The sequence below is a fragment of the Temnothorax longispinosus genome, chromosome 4, assembly GCF_030848805.1.
Source record: "Temnothorax longispinosus isolate EJ_2023e chromosome 4, Tlon_JGU_v1, whole genome shotgun sequence".
Taxonomy (NCBI): domain Eukaryota; kingdom Metazoa; phylum Arthropoda; class Insecta; order Hymenoptera; family Formicidae; genus Temnothorax; species Temnothorax longispinosus.
In genome coordinates, this window is record NC_092361.1 from 22,419,633 (window position 1) to 22,440,650 (window position 21,018).

Below are 21,018 nucleotides of genomic sequence, written 5' to 3' on the forward strand. Positions count from 1 at the left end.
TCTGAAATAATTATTTATCTAAACATTGTTAGCGATTGTAATTATTGTAAATTCATGTACTTTTGCCTAATATTTTTTTATGAACGTAATCATGTTATTCTTTGAATCAGGGAAAATGCGATAAAAATGTTAACAAAGAAACGTACAATATATTAAAGTGCTTTTTACCTCTTTTTGACTCTCGTACTATTACATTATACATTAACGGATTAAAACACAAGAGCTATGGAAGTAATATCAATATACACACGAAACACCATTACTACGACTGCGCTTTATACTAATGGCTTCTCGCCAAACTTTTATTCCTCGCGTTTTGCGGTCCGGCTATTCTACCAGGCGGAAAGTTGAAAAGTCACAAGTTTAATAACTGCTTTCAAGTAGTCAGTTATAACGTTTAAATGGAACAATTACAAATTTCTTGCTAGAAGAATATTTAAGTTTCTTAGTCGTTTGTATAAAGTTTGATCTTTGCAAGGTGTCATATATAATTCGATACGCGTATCGCACATTTTAATTTTAATATGTCATTTTAAAGAGCAAACTTAATAACAAATTTTAACTGAATATTTCTAAAAATATGATTTGACTCTGTAATGTGCACTTTTACTTATTTGCAACTTTGAAAAATATTTTAGAGCAAATCTAACACTTAATCGAAATGAAATATGACGGCTTTTATGCGAACGAAACGATAACAGCGATACACTAGAATGTTTATACTCGATACGCGATTTAATGGTTTCGGTTAATCAAAGCTGCCGATAAAAACAGTGAGTATCTCGAAACGTAGATACGAGTTATTTCATCGCGATGACTATTACAGCTTGTATCGATGATGTCACGCGGGCTATCTCCCTTTATACAGGAAACATAAGTGAGAAATAGTCTCAAAAATGATGTAATAGGCGCGGATGTCATAATTCTGTCCGCGTTTGCGAAACATGAGTTGTTGTTTCACATTACAGTCAGTGCGTTCAAAACGCGCAAGGGAGGCTGGTCGTAAAACAGAAATTATGATTTTCCAACAAGTTTCAGCAGTGCTCCTGTTACATTTTAATTCCATGTAAACGCATAGTTATGTTTTTTTAAAAGCGAGATTCAGAGAAATGTTACAAAATGACGTGAAAATTTTATGAATTCCGTGGACACTTTTAGCTATAATTTATTTATAGAAGAAATTCGTTCTTCTTCTATGTTGTACATATTTGAAAATGTCGTGCAGCGAATGGTGGATATATCCTCGTTTTTCAACTTTGCCATGTTACGGAAGAATGTTTACTTTCGCAAATTATGTAAACAGCACAGAACTAGCCAGTATTAATTAACTTAAAATGCAAATAATTGTAGAGTAGAATAAAAGATTCTTATCGGACGGAATAGTTCTTTACCTCGTCAAATGTCGTGTAAGTAACAGCCTTTCCCCAACGCGTTACAATTTCTCGGCCTATCTCGCATACAAGAGTTTCATCTCGAAATATCCAAGTTTCGTCGCTCTATTCGAAGGATTGTCACGCAAAATGTACCACGCGTTCAACATTTCGATTCTTCTTTCGTAGATTCGTTCTTTTACATCTCGTATTTTTATCGTATATGTATCGGCATACTTTATAAAACGATGAATGAATATTTTTAGCACCGTTACTAAAGTTAAGTTTATTCTGACGGCACATAATCAGACGATATACATATGTATATACCGCGCTTTTAGCTTGAAAAATTATATTGTATATTATAACTGTTGCGCACCAACAATTTATAAAATATTTTAATAAATATAAATTGCTAACTCCCTAATTTGATTGGCAAACATATAGTTTTATTCACAAGTGAGCAAAAGTTTTCGTTAAAAGAATCGCAATTGAATGAAGTATAGTAATGAAATGGACTACCCGAAACCCAATCTATTTGACAGCGTTAATTGATTTTTGTTCAGCGCAAGGAGAATCTGTGCGTCCTATTTCCCGTGAGTTCATCACAAAATAAATGATTATAATTGAGATTATTTGACAAAAAAAAAAGTTTTATTCTCTCTTTCTCTCTCTCTCTCTCTCTCTCTCTCTCTCTCTCTCTCTCTCTCTCTCTCTGCATGCCTCGGGATTTCTGATCGAACCAGGCGCAGTCGTAAAGTAAAAGAAATGTGGGAGCACTGAATTTGCACACAGCGTTCTAGCATCGAAATCGGAGTGCATACTTGTGTTTCCATCCGCAAAAAAATATTTATACAGCTTTTTTTACGAGCGAAGAGTCCATTGAAAGTTCCTTACACAGAAGGTGTCTATTTCATTTCTGCTATAATGAAAATCACCTTAAAAGATCTAGTATGACTTACTCGAGAAAACGCAGTTAATTTGAGATAAAAGTATGCATGTTTTTCTCACGTAAAAATAAAAGCAAAATAAAAGAAAGTTTATTTAAAATTTACTTTCATTTCTTGTATTTATAAATGTATCATATTAGTGGAAAAAAACACAAGAATAGGATGCAAATATTATAATTGTTTTAAATAACAGCGTTAGATTTAAAGCACGATCAATATGACAAGAATTTTTGTTGACGAAAAGTTTTTCGAGTTTTTTAAATTCATATACACAATACATATAAACAATTTATTTAGAAATGTATAAATCAAACTGCCTGCTATTATAAGCGTAAACAAATAGAATTATCCCGTCCTACGCAGAGAAGCTATTTCAGTCGGCAATTACTAGAGCAAAAATATGTATCTCAAAATTTATTAGAAGATTAGAATATACGAAACGCGTGGGATTATCCTAGATTTACCATTTATCGACAAGATTCGCGTTGTAACTATAAAGAATATATACCATTGCGCTTATCTCGTCCGTGGACTCCGTTTTCAAGAGTCTTACATCTCCGATTAATGTTATCAGCATCAGGATATACAGTATCCAGTGTGCTGCGGTTACATAGAAAACTCTAGCCTTCTATAGTAACATCGCAAATAACACGTCTCTCTTGTTTATATAAATCCCACGACAGTTATTTTTCAATTTTATTTCAATTACTTTCCGCTTTCGTTACGATGAACACGATCGTGGAAATGTCATACACTTGTCACCTTTGGCAGTTAATTGTTAACTGACCCCAACACGCGAAATAGTTTTCGGTCTTTTCAATTGCCGACTCTCTGTCAGAGACAGACCTCGGAGCTTTACTTCGCCAACGACGGTGAAATCGATGAAGTGAGATAGATTAAATTGAATCATGTGCCAGAGATCTTGATTTAAATTTTCGACGTAAACTCGTAGATTATGCAATCCGGCTAAAAATCAGCTTTCGACTTTCAATAATAGATGAATACTAATGCATTCTATCAACTTTTATTTATTATTACGATGTTTTCAAATCTCTAAGCACACACAATCCAGTTTCTGTTTTTTTTTCTCTAAAAAATGCATAATAATCCATTGAGCATGAACAAACTCTTGAATAAATTGATATTTCTAAAAGATACGAGAGTGATAAAAGAAATGTATAACGCGCGGGTATAGTCACTTTTATTCCCGAAATTGTTATGGCTATAAAAATTGCGTTATAAAAATAATTGCTACATATTGATTTAGTGGTCTCGGGTATATTGAACAAATAGGAAGTTGAAAAAGTGGCCAGATGAATGGAGTATTGAGTCGGAGTACGGCATCGATCATGTTTGATTGATAGAAACACTAACGTAGCGTTTAAGCAATCTCAACTTTGACATTTTGCCGTACAAATAACGTATCGAAAAAAAAAGTTTGCAGCTGTGAATCAATATGCGCGAGATACATTTTTCATACATCGCAGCTCAATATAAAAAAAGTCTCGTTTGTACGCGAAATGGCGCGTAAAAAAGACGTGCAAATGCAGAACTCTAATTCAGCTATAACGTAAGATGCAGTTCAATTTTCATTATTTCCATTTTCTAGATCTGCAAATCCGTGCAGGATCGTGACGTCGGCTCTAATTTTGATGTACGTTACCATTTTTCTCCTGTGATGTCAAGAACACATTCACGTAACGCACGTATAAATAAAGTCGGTGTTATATGAGATTCAGTCACTATATATTATTTTTGATGACGATTTGGCATGTACTCTCTTGGAACTCGAGGAGTCTGTGCTCGGCGTGTGATACATGTGATGGAGAACAAAAAAAAAGGCCGTACTAACGATGAACGGGCGGTACTATTCGCGATTTATATGAATACGCGAACTCATTGGGGTTTAAATCGCAGATTATCATATTCTAAAATTTTTCACGAATAATTCTTCCTATCCAAACACCGCCAGGCAAAAAATAACGTGCGAAAATCGTAAAAAATACTTGCGATTAAATTTACATTCTGCAATGTTTATGTACAAGTTTTAAGTTTTCGTTTTATGGATGCCAAAAATACAATCGAAACAGGGGAATCGTTTTATCGTGTACGCAATCTTTTACGCATTGCAAACTACACGGAATATTTTGTACAATGGACAACAATTTATCGCTGATTCACCCACACGATAAATCACATGTGAAATAAATTTATAAAAATAGATGTTTTTTCTATTTCGAGGGAATTAAATTAAATTTATTTGCGAGAACTTTATTTATTTTGCAAGAATATTACACGGCGGATCGGTATCGATACGGTAATCTGTTCACTAACATATAGAACTCATACAGCAGATTATGTTTATTGACTACATTTCCGGAAGAGCTTGCCGGCGCCAAACTAAAGTCTCTGCTAAGGCGCTTATCAGTACGATGAATCCTTGTTGAAGGAAGATTGCGGAAATACAAAACGGGAAATAGAATATTTGGAAAATATATGCATTACATAAGCAGACTCGCGAAAGGATTTTGCTACGTAATTCGATATCGAGACGATAACGCTGAGTATGAAAGATATAAGATAATATATATCATCTATTTAAAAAAGCCGTACTACTAGTTAATACCATAAGTTAATTACATTAATAATAAATAAAGTAATAAATTAATTACATTTTATTTTACAGTGTGCTGTTTAATATTTAAAATTATGTCGAGATTTATTTGTTTTAAAGATTTATTAATTTTCTATAATCAACTTTATGATCAAATATAATGATATTTTCTACAACCGTTACTTTATGATAAAATGTATCTAACTGTAGTTTTACATAATCCGCATAATGTTTTTTGCGATATTTAATGAAATATTCTTTAATGAGACTTTGCATATAGTACCATTATGAGATCCGAACAGCATAAATACCGCGAGCATTCATGATAACGAGTATTTGATTAAAAATCAACAGAGCGGTATACTTTTCATCGTCAGTTAATACTAAAACGTAATAATTACAATAAAAATATTATTAAGTAAATAAAATCTACTAAAATAAAATTATAATAAAAATTTATAAAATGATCGTTTTTTATATTATTTACAAATTATGAGTTATCATTTTTTAATTGATAATACATTGTATATGATGCCTGAAATGATCTTGGAGTAATATAAAAAGTGTTAGGTGACCCCGGAAAATTATATACCATTAAACATCATCTATAAATTATTTTTTTTAATTTGAGATTAGTTCTTTTAATGAAAATTTTAATAGATCTTATTTCTTTCGCATTAAAAGATGTTTTACATTAAATATTTTATGTAAATAAATGAAATATAAGGATATATTATTTATCTGAGTGGTATTTATTTAGTCTTGCGCTTTTTTGAGAACTTTAGTTTTAACTTCTCAATTTTCAAAAAAATTTTTAGATTTTTTACGCATAAGTATGTATTACATCGGGATGATTCATATAAATATTTTTTTTCTAAAAATTCTTTCTATTTTCCAAGATTTGCTTTAAAAGACTACAGATATCCTGTTCGTATTCAAAGGGCATTATACAGCGACGAGACTTATTAATGATACGACAGTTATTGCTAACTTTCTCTACTTCCGTGGTGAACGGCTTTGTACTAAATAACATTTATGTAAAGGAACCCACACATAAACTCTTGCAGTTATGGGATTGCGTCAATGGCGTCTTCGGCAGATAGCGAAGGCTTACTGTTTGTACTTTAATACGTTAACATATATGAAAAGCAACTTTTTCTATCCATCTTTCAATCATTTTGCTATTATTTTACGTAATCTGATCTAATAATCATAATGGTGACTAACACTTAATAATTATAAACTTCAATTAATCGTATATAAAATAATTGCGTTTAAAAAGTACTCGTTAATTGTCTCTCAATTTCAAAAGCAAAAATATTTTTGTTTCTCTGGTGCACATAAAAATATTTCAAGTATTATTACATAAATAAAAAAAGACATGATTAGCTTTAACATTTTAATTTATAGATATTTAATATAAAATTTTATATTTAATGAAAAAGTTAAATAAAAATATATACATTTGTAAATATTAATAATTCTTACTCATATGTTTATGATTATATATTTGAAGCCGTTATTGCTCTTACTCGTGAATATATTTTACATAGCGGTGATATCATATATTTTGGCAAATAACTCTGTATGCAAACAATATATTTTTTACGTATGTAAAAAATGTATTTTTACTATGTGTGCTAAATTCAGAAAAGTGTTGAAAAATCTATCTATTGAGACGCATACCATAGGATACTTTGATATGGAGATGAGCAGACAAAATAGCAAAAAATAAAAGATATTACTGAGCTCTATTTATTACCTTCAATATTTTTGCTGTTGCATTCTAAATATTTGTAAATAATATTTGCATTATTTGTGTGCGCGCTTTCTCTTTTGTGCTTTTGCAATTCGTGAGTGCCACTAGATTTTTCCATTTTATATAAATATTCAAAAACTCATACATTTCTTCGCAAACAATTTCGACGCATGGTGTATTTCTAAAAAAAGGTTCCCTAGAATGTTTGATTACACTTTCATATCCTACGCACGAACGAACTAGTATCGTAAAACAAATATATCGAGTGTCTATCATGCATCGGATAGGAATACAATATTTCAGGGTTAAAGATTAGGTATACGATAATTTTAACTCTCTCTGCATCGAATTTTCGTTTATCGATAAAATGCCAACAATACGTTTTACTGTTTTGTAATTTTTTAATATCTTTTATTTTGTATTATTTGTTGGTAGTGTATTTTATCATTACCATTTTCTAAAAAATGAATCTATTAAATTACTGGTTGAATGAAAAATATATCTTGAAGAATTCAGACAATAAATAAAATATACGTATTAATAAACGATTGACTCCCAACAAGTTTGGAATTTGTGTACGTCGAAGATTTTCTTATACCTACAGAAATTTTACGTAATAAAGTAAAATTGGTAAACTTCGCGTAGGACGTCTAAAATATTTTTTTAAAAGCCCACTTTATCACTAATCAATTGTTTGCCCTCATTGAATATGTATAGGGAGAAAGGGTCTTAGATCTCTGACATTCGCGAACGTGACCAGTATTTTTCTTTGTTCTGGAAGAATAATGACAATGCATATGCGTGACGAATCACTAACAGCCGGTACGGCCGAAAAAAAGGTGTTGTTGGCAGTTTTTCTCTTGCGCACCACCCGCACGAAATATGCAAAAATGTTTCGGCAAACAGATGCGCGCAGGACATTGCGGACCCTTGAATCTCCTGGTCTCGTTGCCTCTCTTATCATCCTCTGTTTTTATTTATTAACTCACGCGCGAGCTCGCGGGTATTTTCGTTCGCACAGAAACCTGCACGAGACATCGTAAAAGTTGCAAGAAATATTTCATTGAGCAGACACGCAATGTTATATTTTACCTCGTATCTGATTTGAAAAATTGTTCAGCTAAGTCTATAGATGGAACGCCTGCACATTATTTTTAAATAATGCATTAACCGCGCGGAGATTATTGAAGGATGAAAAATTACTGTTGTCAGAAATGACGTTATGAGGTAAACAAATTTATATAAATATATTCTTAGTATAGCTCCCTTTTTTTATATTTAGATTATATATCATGTATGTTGCGGATCACGAAAACATTCTGCATTAAATAATGAAACATGATTCGAAAGATAGATCTTAATAAACTATAAATTTAAAGAACTATAGCTCTATGTATGCATGCGAGATTTCATATAATTTAATATTTTTTATTACTATACTAATTAAAAATTTAATAGTTCTGTCCATTATTATAAGTATAAACACGTCGTGCACTGCGATAAAAATTAGCTGACTGAACTTTAATAAAACTTACATTTTTGAACAAATATGAAAGATTCCATCAGAATTTGTTCAGCTAAGTCTTGAGTAGATTCAATTAAGATTAATTACAAAGTAATCTAATGTTATCACATGTTGTCAGTAATTTCGCCAGAATCAGCTATTTGGGCCATATTACCGCAGGTGCGGGCCGCCAAATACCATTGTGAGCAAAATATGAAAGCAAATTGGCGAGCAATCGGTGAAATCTTCGATGGACAATTTCTGCATGCAGTGTCTAAATCGATAACGGAATGTGCTGTCATTCGAATTTTAAATAATCGCGTTGCACATTTATGAACAAAAATCCGTATTTAAATTTCTTCCTAAAATATATGATTACAAGGGCAATTGCGTCACTATCTGCATTAGAAAAGATTTTGTTATTAATGTTAAAAATAGTAATATTTCTTTTTCTAATCACGTACTTCTTCTATTGCAAAATATACTTCTCATAATTATGTGTTAAAGTTAAAATTCTCAAAATTAATCTATTAATATTAGATATTTCATGTTTGAGAAGCAGAAGAATTTAAAGATATTATTATTATAACTTTCTTTAACGTATATTCCCCACGAAAAGCTAAATGACTATTGTGCCGACCACTGTTTGTGGAAGACAGCCGCTTGTTTCATCTAACAGAAGTCAAGTATTGTAGAATACAGAGTAGACTTACCAGGTTCAACAGATAAACATTTGTCACCGTGCGCATCCGCTTGTTTCTCGCCAGGGTGATGAGTACTAAAGAATTCCCAACGATGGAAAGGAAGAAGATTGTACCGTACAACGGTATAATAAGATTCTCCAGGAGACTGTCTTGGCCTGATGACTGCGGGATGACTGAGGTGACGTTGGCAATTTCGGAAGTGACGGTGGAGAAGCCGGGAAGGCCGGTAACGATCGACGAGTCATCATCGGCCTCTAAAGCATCCAAATATTCTGCGGCGTTATCGGACAGGTTGCGCCCCTGAATCGACATTTTCTTGTCATTCGTCCTCTTCGATCTTTCATTCCCTCCCTCGTCGATTCATACGCCCATGCCGGCGCGGCGGAAGTACTCCGGATACAGCAAATGTTACATCGCTCTGCGATGTTACTTTATTGAGCTGTTATTATACAACTGTGTTCGTGAATGTTTTACTCGCTGTTTGCTACATCTGTAACATTTAGGTTCAAAATTGTTCTACGACGGAGTCAGCAACACTTTTTACACGTTTGAAGCATAGCTTTGCGTTTTGTGGCTCTTTTCACGATTTTGACACAACTTCGCGAACGATTTTTTTTTACAAATTTTTTAGCAATTAATTATTGTAGCACTCTTTTGAGCAATATTAAAAATTTTGCAGTTTAAAATAAATTAAAATCATAATTGTAACTTTTACTCCGCATTTGCAGTGATTGCAATTTTTTTGGTCTTCTGAAACTTGCTGTCACGTCTCGATGAATATCTGCAAACAGAACAAAACATATATATTAAGCGTCAGATGGTAAATCTGTGAGCATTATAGTATGAGATTACTGGATGAAGCGATGTATATATACGTTTGAATATATAATCTTACAAGTAATTTTTAACGTCAAATAGTCTATATATAATATACTATTAGACTCTTCTATAGCTCATATATTCCATCTATTCCTAAATCTGGCAATAGAAGTTTTCTGAAGAAAATTTGAATTGAAGAAGATATATCCTCTTGTATAACGTGATGAAAGAAAAGTTCAAACTAGTTCCTTTGAGAAATATAATATAAATAAAAAATTCAGTTTTTGAACTAACTGATTAATAAATTGTTTTTTTCATGAGCATGTAAATTCATAAATCTCATTTGCATACTAATGAGCCCTTGTTTAAAAATTATTGAAGTAATACCTATATGGATATAAGTTTGTCTTTAATTATCTGCTATATATAATATGTATTTAACATATTGTGTTAGCTCTCTCTCTCTCTCTCTTTCTCTCTCTCTCTCTCTCTCTCTCTCTCTCTTTTTCTTTCTCTCTCTCTCTCTCTCTCTCTCTCTCTCTCTCTCTCTCTCTCTTCCCCATCTCTCTCTTTCTCTCTTTTCCTTTCTGACATTATGCTATCCAAATAGATCACATGACACGTTCCATGTTATTAGAGAGCTTGAGTATTATTGCATTGGACATCTTCTCCATTGTGCTAATTACGTTTCTTATTATTCATGTGACGCTCGTATTATCAGTTGAAGCGCAAAACTTACATACAAACACACATGCGATGCACACACATACTCAAAGCTTATTTAATTTGTATTAATTCCACTTTAAGTTATCATTTACGCGATTTTAATATTGTTGAAAAGTTACTTCAACAATTTCTAACTTCGTACGTAAAATGCAAAATATCCTAAAAACGTAGCGGCTACGTTTCCTAAGACTTCACAATTATAAAGCGCAAAACTTACATACAAACACAAATGCGATGCACACACATACGCAAAGCTTATTTAATTTGTATTAATTGCACTTTAAGTTATCATTTACGCGACTTTAATATTGTTGAAAAGTTACTTTAACAATTTCTAATTTTGTACGTAAAATGTAAAATATGCAGCTAAAAACGTAGCGGCTATATACATTTCCTAATAGACTTAAGGGGATGCTGGAGCCGTAGCCGAACTCGATCGGCGTCGGTAAAGAAGACCGGCGAACTATATCTGTCCTTGTATAGACAAAGATATAGACAAGGATAGCACGCTACATTGCACGCACACATACGCACGATGCACACCGACATTATACTTTTATATTACGCTTCCAAATCTTGATTTGAGGGGTTTATCGATGTTTTTCTTGTTGTGTAATTCGGGGAAACTTGTTTTCGCGTTCGTACCAATGGTATATCTCTTATATGAAATACATCTTGTGACGAGCTGACAGCTCGCCGCAACTCGAGACGCCATATTGGGATAAGAGTAGGATAAGGAAATCTGTACTTCCGTAATTTTTTCTCGTTTTCTATATAAAATCGGAGTTTCCCCGAATCATTAATGTATGTACTGCAATTCTGGAGAAGGATTTTTAATTCTGTCAAATTAATACGACGCTACGTGCCGACAAAAAATGCCGGTAAAACAGACGGCTCCAGCATCCCCTTAACGCAATTACGAATTTTTATTTATTCACTTTTTCTTTATAATACATTTTTTACGGTTTTTTTATGGTCCCGCGGCAACTTGACCTGCGTTCTTTCAATAAAAAAGTTTTGCGTTATCTGGTCTTTGAGCTCTTTATGTCGCTGTTCTTTCGCGTCCACTATCCCAGCCTCTCTTCCCGTGGAACATAAGAAATATGGTGCTTATCGCGGGCAGCTCTTTTTCTCACTCGCGCAATTTTCCACCATATTACTGGTAGTGTCAGTCGATGAAGCACATTCGTCGAGGGAAGAGAATCATTACGAGCGTTGTGACACGCATGCTTTGCTGTACTAATAATGGAAATTCGTGACTCGTGGTTTGAAAAACATGAAAACTTTTTATATTGAAAAATTTTTTAATGTAGCCATCGCGATATCTTAATATATAGATATTTGTAATGTTCTATCCACAAAATTCTCTCTCTATAAAAAACCATTTTATTTAAATATCATGGTTTAAATTTAACGGAATATGTAAAAGCCACTTGCGACACATATAGGACAAATAAATAATTTACCGTCTTTATTAGTGAAAATTTATATTGCGATTTTTGCTTTAATAACTACAACTATAATAATACCATTTTTATTTTACCAGCGATTCGGAAGGTAAAATATATAATACGTATTAAAAATATGATACGCGAATTGTTTTATTCATCATGTAGAATAATATAAATACTACGAAAAATAATCGAGTTGAAAAAGCGTTCAAAATTACTCAGGTTTTTTTTATCTGTTTGACTTTTAAATGTCGGCAATAGGAGAATCTGATGTATTTGATATCCCCTAATCGTACTTGACACTTTGTACATTTCGTCTCTGTTTCCAAAGCTGAATGCTGCACGTTTCTTTGTTGCACTACAAAGTTGTGCGATGCTATCAGTACGATTTAAATGAACTTTTTTCATCTCTCTGAAAATGAAATGAACTCTGGTAAAATTAATATACTCGCGGATACAAAGATTCAAATGAAGTACTTGAAATTAAAAGGTAGAACGTTAACTTTATCGTACATGCATTAAATATTGTCTCTATATTAAAATTAATACTTATATTAAAAATAACGCATTATGTAGAACATCTTAAAAATATTATATTATTGTTATAATTATTATTATGAATTATGAGTTTATAGATTAACTCTATAATCCTGTTATATTTACGTATAATTTACCATAAAATATGCAGATAATTCAGATTTTCATACAGAGCGGAAACCTTAAATCAAATTATATCAGTTTGTATGTTATATCAGTTTAGTGAGTGCTCGCATATTAATTAGCTGTCTACTATTATCGTACAAGTTTTTTCAATAATAAATACCGTTCCATATATAAAACTCAGTTTTCTAAATACGTCGGTGATGGATAATTTAATTAAAAAATAAAAATACGTTCGCCGCAAGGCTCATTAAAAAATGCAGTTTTAATAAAAAATATTTTATCGACTAAACTTGTTATTACATATTGTTCGTTCAAATTTCTTTTTCTCACAAAATATTCAATATACGTGCAATATATCTTCTCTGTATAAGAAAGAATTGGATATTATGTCAAGAATATCGTTTTAGATTCATAATGTCTTTGATCACGTGCAAGATCATCGGATGACATGAACATACAATCCCTTTTGTCTTTATATATCCTTCAAGGATATAATATACCGAATACGTAATAGATGAATGCATGACGATTATACGGAAACACACGGCGCTCTATAGATTAAAAAATAAGCTGCCCGCATCTCTGCAGTGATGACCGATCAAGATTCCGTCCACGAAGAGTCCGATTCAATTTTCGCTAGGTCTACCGCAGTTTCATTTACGAATTTCAATATACAGCTGCGCGACGTGCCGCGGATGTCTGATTTATCATTCATGGTTATCGCCACGGTCGAGTATCAATCATATTCAGCACAATCGATACGAACATCACGAACAATACGATGCTACGTTAACGTCCGGCAAATTCCCAAATCACGGCACAAAAAGAGGAAAAAAGGTATTGAATGTCGAGATGCACGAAGTAAAAGCATGCCCGAGATGCTCGACCTAATTTTTCGGAACTTTTGACGCGACTATTATGTATATTCCGGGTAATATTTGCACGATAGGCTCGCGAGATGCGGTAACAAATGTATTGTTGCGTGACGATAAAATCGAGGATGGAATTTACCCGAGGTTTGTACACGTTTTCTGCAATTCATTTACAATGCCTATCATAGCGACATGGTATTTTCAACGATTTATGAGCTTCGTTTACTTGTATGTCCTGTAATAATACTTGCGATATGGATTTCAATGAAAACGAATGAATATATTGCTTAATATAGATCTCTCCATAAGCATATATTATCTACATTTATAATTGCAGCAATTTTTTATAAAATTGATGCTTTTATTTATTCTGTGTACCGGCAAATATCGAGGGAATAAAATATCGCGCAGAGAAATCAAATTATAAAACGTCCAGTCTTCATGCATCACGATCAATTAATACTCCCGTCTTGTTATTTATTTACGAGTTATTCAGTCGTAAACTAACCGAGTTCTGCTCAAGCTGTGAAATTTTTGCGATAACACGCGCGACAGATTTCCGGAAAATGTTCTACGTGCGGAATTTTACACGATCGATTTTAGCATTAGACTATTTCCGCGGCAGCATGCACGCAGAGACGAGTCACTAATTAGAATACAACAGCGGCGGCGCGGCGACGAAGGATATTCGCGGGAATTGATAAATTCTCGCCTTGAACGCTTGACTTCGGGGTTAACCGAGGTCCCGAGGAGAGGCTGGAAGGCCGTTTCGCGAGCTAACGCGTTAAAGCGTTAACGCGCCCGGTGCCTGAGACAGTTTCCACAATTGTTGCCGCGCGCGAACGGCTGAGGGCATAGGACGCCTCCGTTTCCCATTTATATACTTCAACACCTCTATAGAAGCCGTGAAACGAAAATGAATTTCTGAAACCGTCGAAATACCGGAGTCGATATAACGCGTACGCTCCGTATACCTACTGAATTCCCCGTAAACGTATACACGCTCGAGATACACCATCGCGCGACTAAATGGTAAATGACGAAGGTCCTGAACGCGAGAACGTTTCCAATTGAATTTATAATTTGACGCGTCGCGGAGTACACAGAGTATATGTCTTTTCGACAGACGCGCCGGAGGAGAATCCGTGAGGAAAGAATTAACGGTCTCCCGCTAATTTTCCTCTGAGGAAAAGTTGACATTAATTTTATCACAGAATCTGCGACTGCAGGAAGGTCGTCTTCCATAAAAAACTGAAAGGTCTCTTAGTAAATGAAAGCGTTTAGAACGCTTTTATTTAACATCCCTGGTGAATATCATACTCTTTCAAATTTTCAAATATTCAGAGTGATGTAGGGTATCCGGGAAATTTTAATGAGTTCATTCGAGAGTGGCGGGCGTCCGAAGCGACGAAAAAAGTCCGTCACGAACGTGTATGCGCGTGAAAACGTATCGCTGCAGGCATATACATCTCATCTCGTCTCCCCAGACCACCGAATGAGGACGGTTAGACACGAAAGATATAAACAATGTAGCGCGTCAGATTATTAATGCAGCGCTGCAATAAATGTTCGAAGATACTTCCTGCCATTTGTATGCGCGCTTCACTCCACCGCCTTCGGGTGGATTGCCCAAACTGGTCGGGTCAGGTTGCGCTACGAGAGAGATGTTACGTGTGTTACCGCGCGATCATCACAAAATCATGGTGGGACTGTGACGGCTGATGCACGGACAAGAGAATAGACATGCATAAAATGTTTTATTACAGTTTTTGTTACCTCTAGCGAATTGATTCCCTATACGTTGGCTCGGAGCAAAAGCTGGAATACGCATACCTACAACGTTGCTCTTCCTCGTAAATATATATGTATATATTTACATGAACTTATTCTTTTATTCTGGTCGTTTGGCGTCTCAAGCATTTCTACGCAAAATTTTTCCGCTAGAATCTTTTTAATCCTAAGATAAATATTATCTCGTAAAGAGTACAATGAAAAAACGCAATATTATATCCGCTGCATACATTGCACGTGTGTAAAGTATATTTATATATTTCTTTGAATGTAATCCCAATTCGTAAAAACACAATCACGCACTACAATGTTGCGACTGTTAAAAATGACTTGTCATTGTTATGTTCCGTACAATCGTTACAATTATATCGTATGCCATTTATTCGAATAAATTTGAAATTTGCGGTGACATTTAGAATGTAGCGAAATGCCGATTGTGTTTGCCGAATTTCTGTTATTCCATATATGATATGATTTCAGTATTAAACTCGAGCCCCTGCAGCTGGATCATCTATAAACGCTCGTGGATTATTTTATTAGATCGTTATTACAGTTTAGCGCTGCTCAATTAACTTTCCGTTATACGATATCGGAATCGACCTAAAGCTAGAAAGCTCGAATAGTTCGACGGTTCGTTAAACAAAGTATGTATCTGACATTTAAAATAAATGTAGCGGCATGTATTTTACGCGACATAATATTTCATTAATCTTTATAAAAGATCAAAAGGACCTTTACAAAAGGTTAAAATGTTGCCTGATTTCTTAGACCTTGTCTTCAATCAAATTCCTTACCCCATTCTAATTTTGCAATACATAACTCTTATTAAGTTGATCAATAAGTTTATTTAGTTACTTATTTGGCTACGTTTATTTTAGTAAGTATCTGTTAAAATTTATGTATGTATTTGTTCAAACACGCCGTATATATATATATATACTTATATATTAAAATTAGTTATCAAATGCGCAGAGTTGAAACTATTATTATCTATATTGATCATGTACAGTAGCTGCAAGGCTAATTTCTTCCGTTTAAACACAATTATTTCTCCACTCTGTTGATCAACATTCGAACGTGGTCCCAACAGTATGTGACAAATATCGTTACCTCTATGCAAGGATATATTTCCACACTAATTTAGCAAATAACGTTTAATAGACCATGACATGGTCAAAAAGATCAAAGACCATGTGTGGTAGGAGTATTGATTAATCATTAAATAATATCGACAGATAAAAACTCTTTATTTAAAAATTCTTTATTGTCAGCATATCTAATTATTAACGATCCCAATTAACGATACCATAATTACATTAATATTTTCGTCTCAATCTATCATCGACCTAAAGTCCCATAAATTACGGTTTGGAATTTAGTGATTAACTCTTTACGTAGCTAATGTATGCTATGTATAATATTTTTTTAGCCCACCTTGTACAGTTTGATGAACAGTCATAAATCATATTGCATTAAATGTGAAAAGTCGCAGATTATATGTACGACGATTGATAAGCCTTTACGAATGGCCATCATTTTCAGCGATTTCAAGGCATCAATCAGTTCTTGATACCTTTTCCAATCTGATCTTCCTGTCTTTCAGAAGCACCCTGGTCAATTTATAACACAGACAGAGTTCGTAAGAGAAATAAAAATAATGTAACGATCATTTCGATACGTTAATCATTTCGCGATATTTCAGTTTAGTGTCTCTTCTTTTAAATTTGATTACATGATAAAGGCTGTGGCACACAAATTGATACAAAACCGTACATATGCACAATACATAAATTCGTTACATGTGACGTGCTTAATACACGATTCACATTGTACGCCACAATTTATGTTAAGTATTTCCGCCGCCAAGACATTTTGCGTTGCACTCGTGCGCTTTGTAGTATAACTCGCCAAATATTAGTATAATTCGCCATTAGTCATCATAAAATGGTAGGCTCTTTAAGGCTAATCACGTTCTTTATGCACCAGTAATGATTAACGTACATACCATTAAGACCATCATGTGTATATAAAGACTATTATATGTAGATAGCATTTCTATAGCGTTGCACGGATATTTGAAATTAATAACCATGAAAATCTGCACAATGTGCGTTCGACACATGCTGTACATCGATACCTAATGATGGGTAAATAGATGAGATATATATATACGATAGATTGCTAAAACTATACCATGGTCCTATATGGTCGAATAATAGAAGTATATAAGCATAGATAATACAAGAAAAGCTTGCATTTGATATAAAATGTCAGTTCTTGATACTTTCTTCGGCACGATTTTTAATTTAAAGATTAATTTAAAATATAGCTAATAATTTTATAGTCAGATAATAATTTACAAGTGTTATTTTGATATTCCATAATTTAACAACATTAAATTTATTAAAAATATCACTTAAAAAGTTAAATATACTCGACTAAATTGTTATGAATTTTGCACTCACCGATATTTCGAATGTTGCGACGCACCAGTTAAAACTTCGTATTCCGTAAAATCGGTCACTTCGCTATCCAAACATGTACAACAGACAGTCCCGCTTGTGGATATTGCAGTCTGCACAATTTGGTACTGATCACTATGACAAAAATAAACACGATCACGATTTTGTCCTAGCTTTAATATTTTACACCGCGGGAGAATCCAAGTTAATTGTCCGGAAACGGCACATTAGGACGGCACATTATTTTAATTGTATTTGAAACAATTTTACGAGCTACATGCTAACAAAAAATAAATCTAAATAAAAAATGCATAACTTTTAACTGCGCGACGCTTTTGTGATAAGCTACTTGTGCAAGGAAAGGGACGGCGTTTAAGAGAGTTCATCGAAAGGAGCTCACCTTTCGGAATAGTCGACTTGTTACTTTGAATAAAGAATTTCTTTATCATTTCCCACTTTGCGTAGCATTACAATGACAGGTATCGCTATCGCATCAGCCGTTAGAAAGCTAAGAGAGCTTAACTGTGTGTCTGTCGATCGTTAAAAGTTGCTTCAAGTTTCAGCCGATTAATTACGAAGTAGCAGTATATCTTTTTTTCCTCGTCGACTACGAACTTTTTACTTTTGTTCGTTTTTTTCCTAAATGGTATCGAATTTTATATAATAGTTCGAATTTCATACAATAGTTCGGTAAGAGAGAAAAAGAGGGAAATAATTATAGAACCGCAGTCTCAGTAATTGATAAATTATCTAACTTATACTTTATATTTTATCGCAATCCGAGTACGTTTGTGAACGAAACAGAATTTATCGCATCGTGCATATAAAATGCTTTTCATATAAATACCAATCTGCGCTACTACGTCCTTTACTCACTCGTCGTAACTCTTTCAGATTTTACATAACGTTACTTGAAATGATACTTCAGCTCACGTATTGTCATCTAGTACAATTTGCGTGCATATGTATGTGTGAACACGTAATAAAAAATAAGTAGCTTAATTTATATTTTACTATTACCTTTTTATAATTATTTTTGTAAATTACGATGTAATTGTCCAAGTGTTATATGAAATCATCAGTTTTCTAAGAATCGTTTTATAATTGTTTTTTATTATGTTAATTTTACATCACTTATTAGAGAGATTATTACTGATATTTACTTCATATTTGTGAACAATATCAGAGAATTAAGTTCTCGTTTAATTATCAAGTTAGTATAGTTAGCTATACTGTTGATATACTTTGAGAAAGAGCATCACCAAAGTTTAATATTTTCACTGGTAAGAGGATAATTACTTCTCTATCCACTTTCTATTTGCACATTTAATTACGATAGAGATCCGGGTATCCCGTATTTAACATCCTTTACAGCGCAAATTTATATGATTATTAATCCTATAATTATTATACGATCGAGGATTAATTTTCCACAACAAATGATTGATTTTTAATAACACAGTTATAAATAAATAAAAAAATTCACAAAGAGCGGCGTTTATATCTTTATCACTAACAATTTTTATTTATTTATATCCAGCTGAATCTGTTCACAGAACATTGAAAACTGTATTCCAGAAACGTGCAATAATCGATTGCTATTTGTCGATGTTAAAATTCATATTTAACGTTCGCTAATATAAGAGACGTTTTATTTATTTTTGATTGATATCACAAAGATTTAATTTTACGCATCCGAGGCTAAACGTTTCTCGCGGCCGGCAGCTAGTAGTAACAGTCGACGTGTGGTACCGGCATCAGCGACGCGTACGCGACGGATCTGCGCCGCTGACTGAAACCAGGCCGGCTCCGGACTACCGTCCGGGATACCGCACACCTCGCCGACTCCGTGGCCAATCGTGAACGCGCCGTATGTCTTCGTGTTTCTCACGCCACCCTTGTGCACGCATCAATCCTTACGCAATATCACAGTATAAATATTTCTTCATGTGATCGACCCAGTTGACAGTTGACACTACGTGCGTCGGTCGGCGTATTATCGCGCAAACGAAATAGTTTCTTCGAATGCACACGAATATAGTATCGCTCGAGGCGGTCAGATATTTCCTACGAATGAATAAGAGTGCACAATTTTCCTTCGTATCGAGACGACGAGAATTACGCCAATTCGAATTGCTCGACGTTTAAGCAAACTCTCTCGCTTAGCCGCGCGCAGCGGCTGGAACAAAATATAAAAGATACAATACCGTACAAGACTACGAGGGTTGGAAATAAGATACCGGCAAAACATTTTATATACTACCGTGAGATTTATTGTTGCGGAAAGTAGTATTACATCCCTCCAGTATAATCCTCTCTCCAATGTACACAAGATTCTACTGTATATCCGGAAAGCTACGTCTAGAAGGCGTCAGACACCATCAGCAGAGACATTTTTGTTGATGTGTGTAATAGAACGCTCCACACTGCTTGTAGAATAACGTCTCGTGCGCGAAAACGCCCACCTACCGCGCGTCCCACAAGCCGATATGGCATTGCTCGAGTGCTTGCCTTGCTTCCTCACAAAATCTTGCCAACGTTCTTTAAACGTTACATGCTCCGGTCTCCACTCTTATCCATCCCACCTTGACAAACATGCGTCTTCAGGTCAGTTCTGTTTAACATATTCAACTTCAAAATCTAATAGTAGACGCTTATATCCTAATGCTATGAGCGTGTACAAATATATGCATACGTTGTAGACCGAACAAACTTACTACTACTAATTCTAGAAGATAACCACGCCAAATATTTGAATAGCGCAAAATAGCAATATACAGTCACTACTTTGTATCTGACTCTCGTGCACGCATTTATTTCTATCTTTAAAAGGCGATTTTTCTAACTCTTTAAAGCCAGCGGAGTAATTTCACGAAAAGGTCAAAACACATTTTGAGACATATATGTATTTACAAAAATAAACAAAGAACGTTCAGCTGACATGCCCAAGTCCATAAGTCAACTTTGACGAGAAAAACTGGTTGTTTCAAGTCAGACTTTTATTTTGATTTTCTGCGAAAAACATATTCCGTGCTTTTACATTTTTGGATCTATAATTTTCATAAAAGATCACAGAATCACGTATATAAAAATGTTACTTAAAATAAAAACATCTGTCTCTCACCATGCTTTATCCTCATTAGGATCAGTTTGTGGATTCATGTTAATGTATCTGAACATTTTTTATATTTCCTTATATAGTACAAGTCTCTTTCTCTCTCTTGACTCTTTTAAATTATCTTATACATATTTTCGAATAAAGTCACATTTCGCGATCGACGCTGGCTGATAAACAAAGTGAATGGAAGAAAAAAAAACATGGATGCGATGGCG

At 33.9% G+C, this 21,018-nt stretch overlaps 1 protein-coding gene across 7 annotated transcripts in view; it reads right to left on the reverse strand.

Annotated features, from left to right (window-relative positions):
* The window catches only part of LOC139811413 (cholecystokinin receptor type A), a 36,948-nt gene extending 17,467 nt beyond the window's left edge, over positions 1 to 19,481 (reverse strand). For 3 of the 7 annotated variants that reach the window (XM_071775712.1, XM_071775711.1, XM_071775705.1), the window contains exons 1-4: positions 18,706 to 19,481; positions 18,086 to 18,324; positions 17,689 to 17,820; positions 8,911 to 9,682 (exon numbers count right to left, since the gene is read on the reverse strand). In XM_071775712.1, coding sequence (XP_071631813.1) covers positions 8,911 to 9,213 — 303 coding nt within the window. In that variant the 5' untranslated portion in view covers positions 9,214 to 9,682; positions 17,689 to 17,820; positions 18,086 to 18,324; positions 18,706 to 19,481. The remainder of the gene's footprint in view (positions 1 to 8,910; positions 9,683 to 17,688; positions 17,821 to 18,085; positions 18,325 to 18,705) is intronic. The other 4 variants (XM_071775708.1, XM_071775707.1, XM_071775710.1 and 1 more) reach the window with 4 other exon arrangements.
* Between the last annotated feature and the right edge of the window lie 1,537 nt (positions 19,482 to 21,018).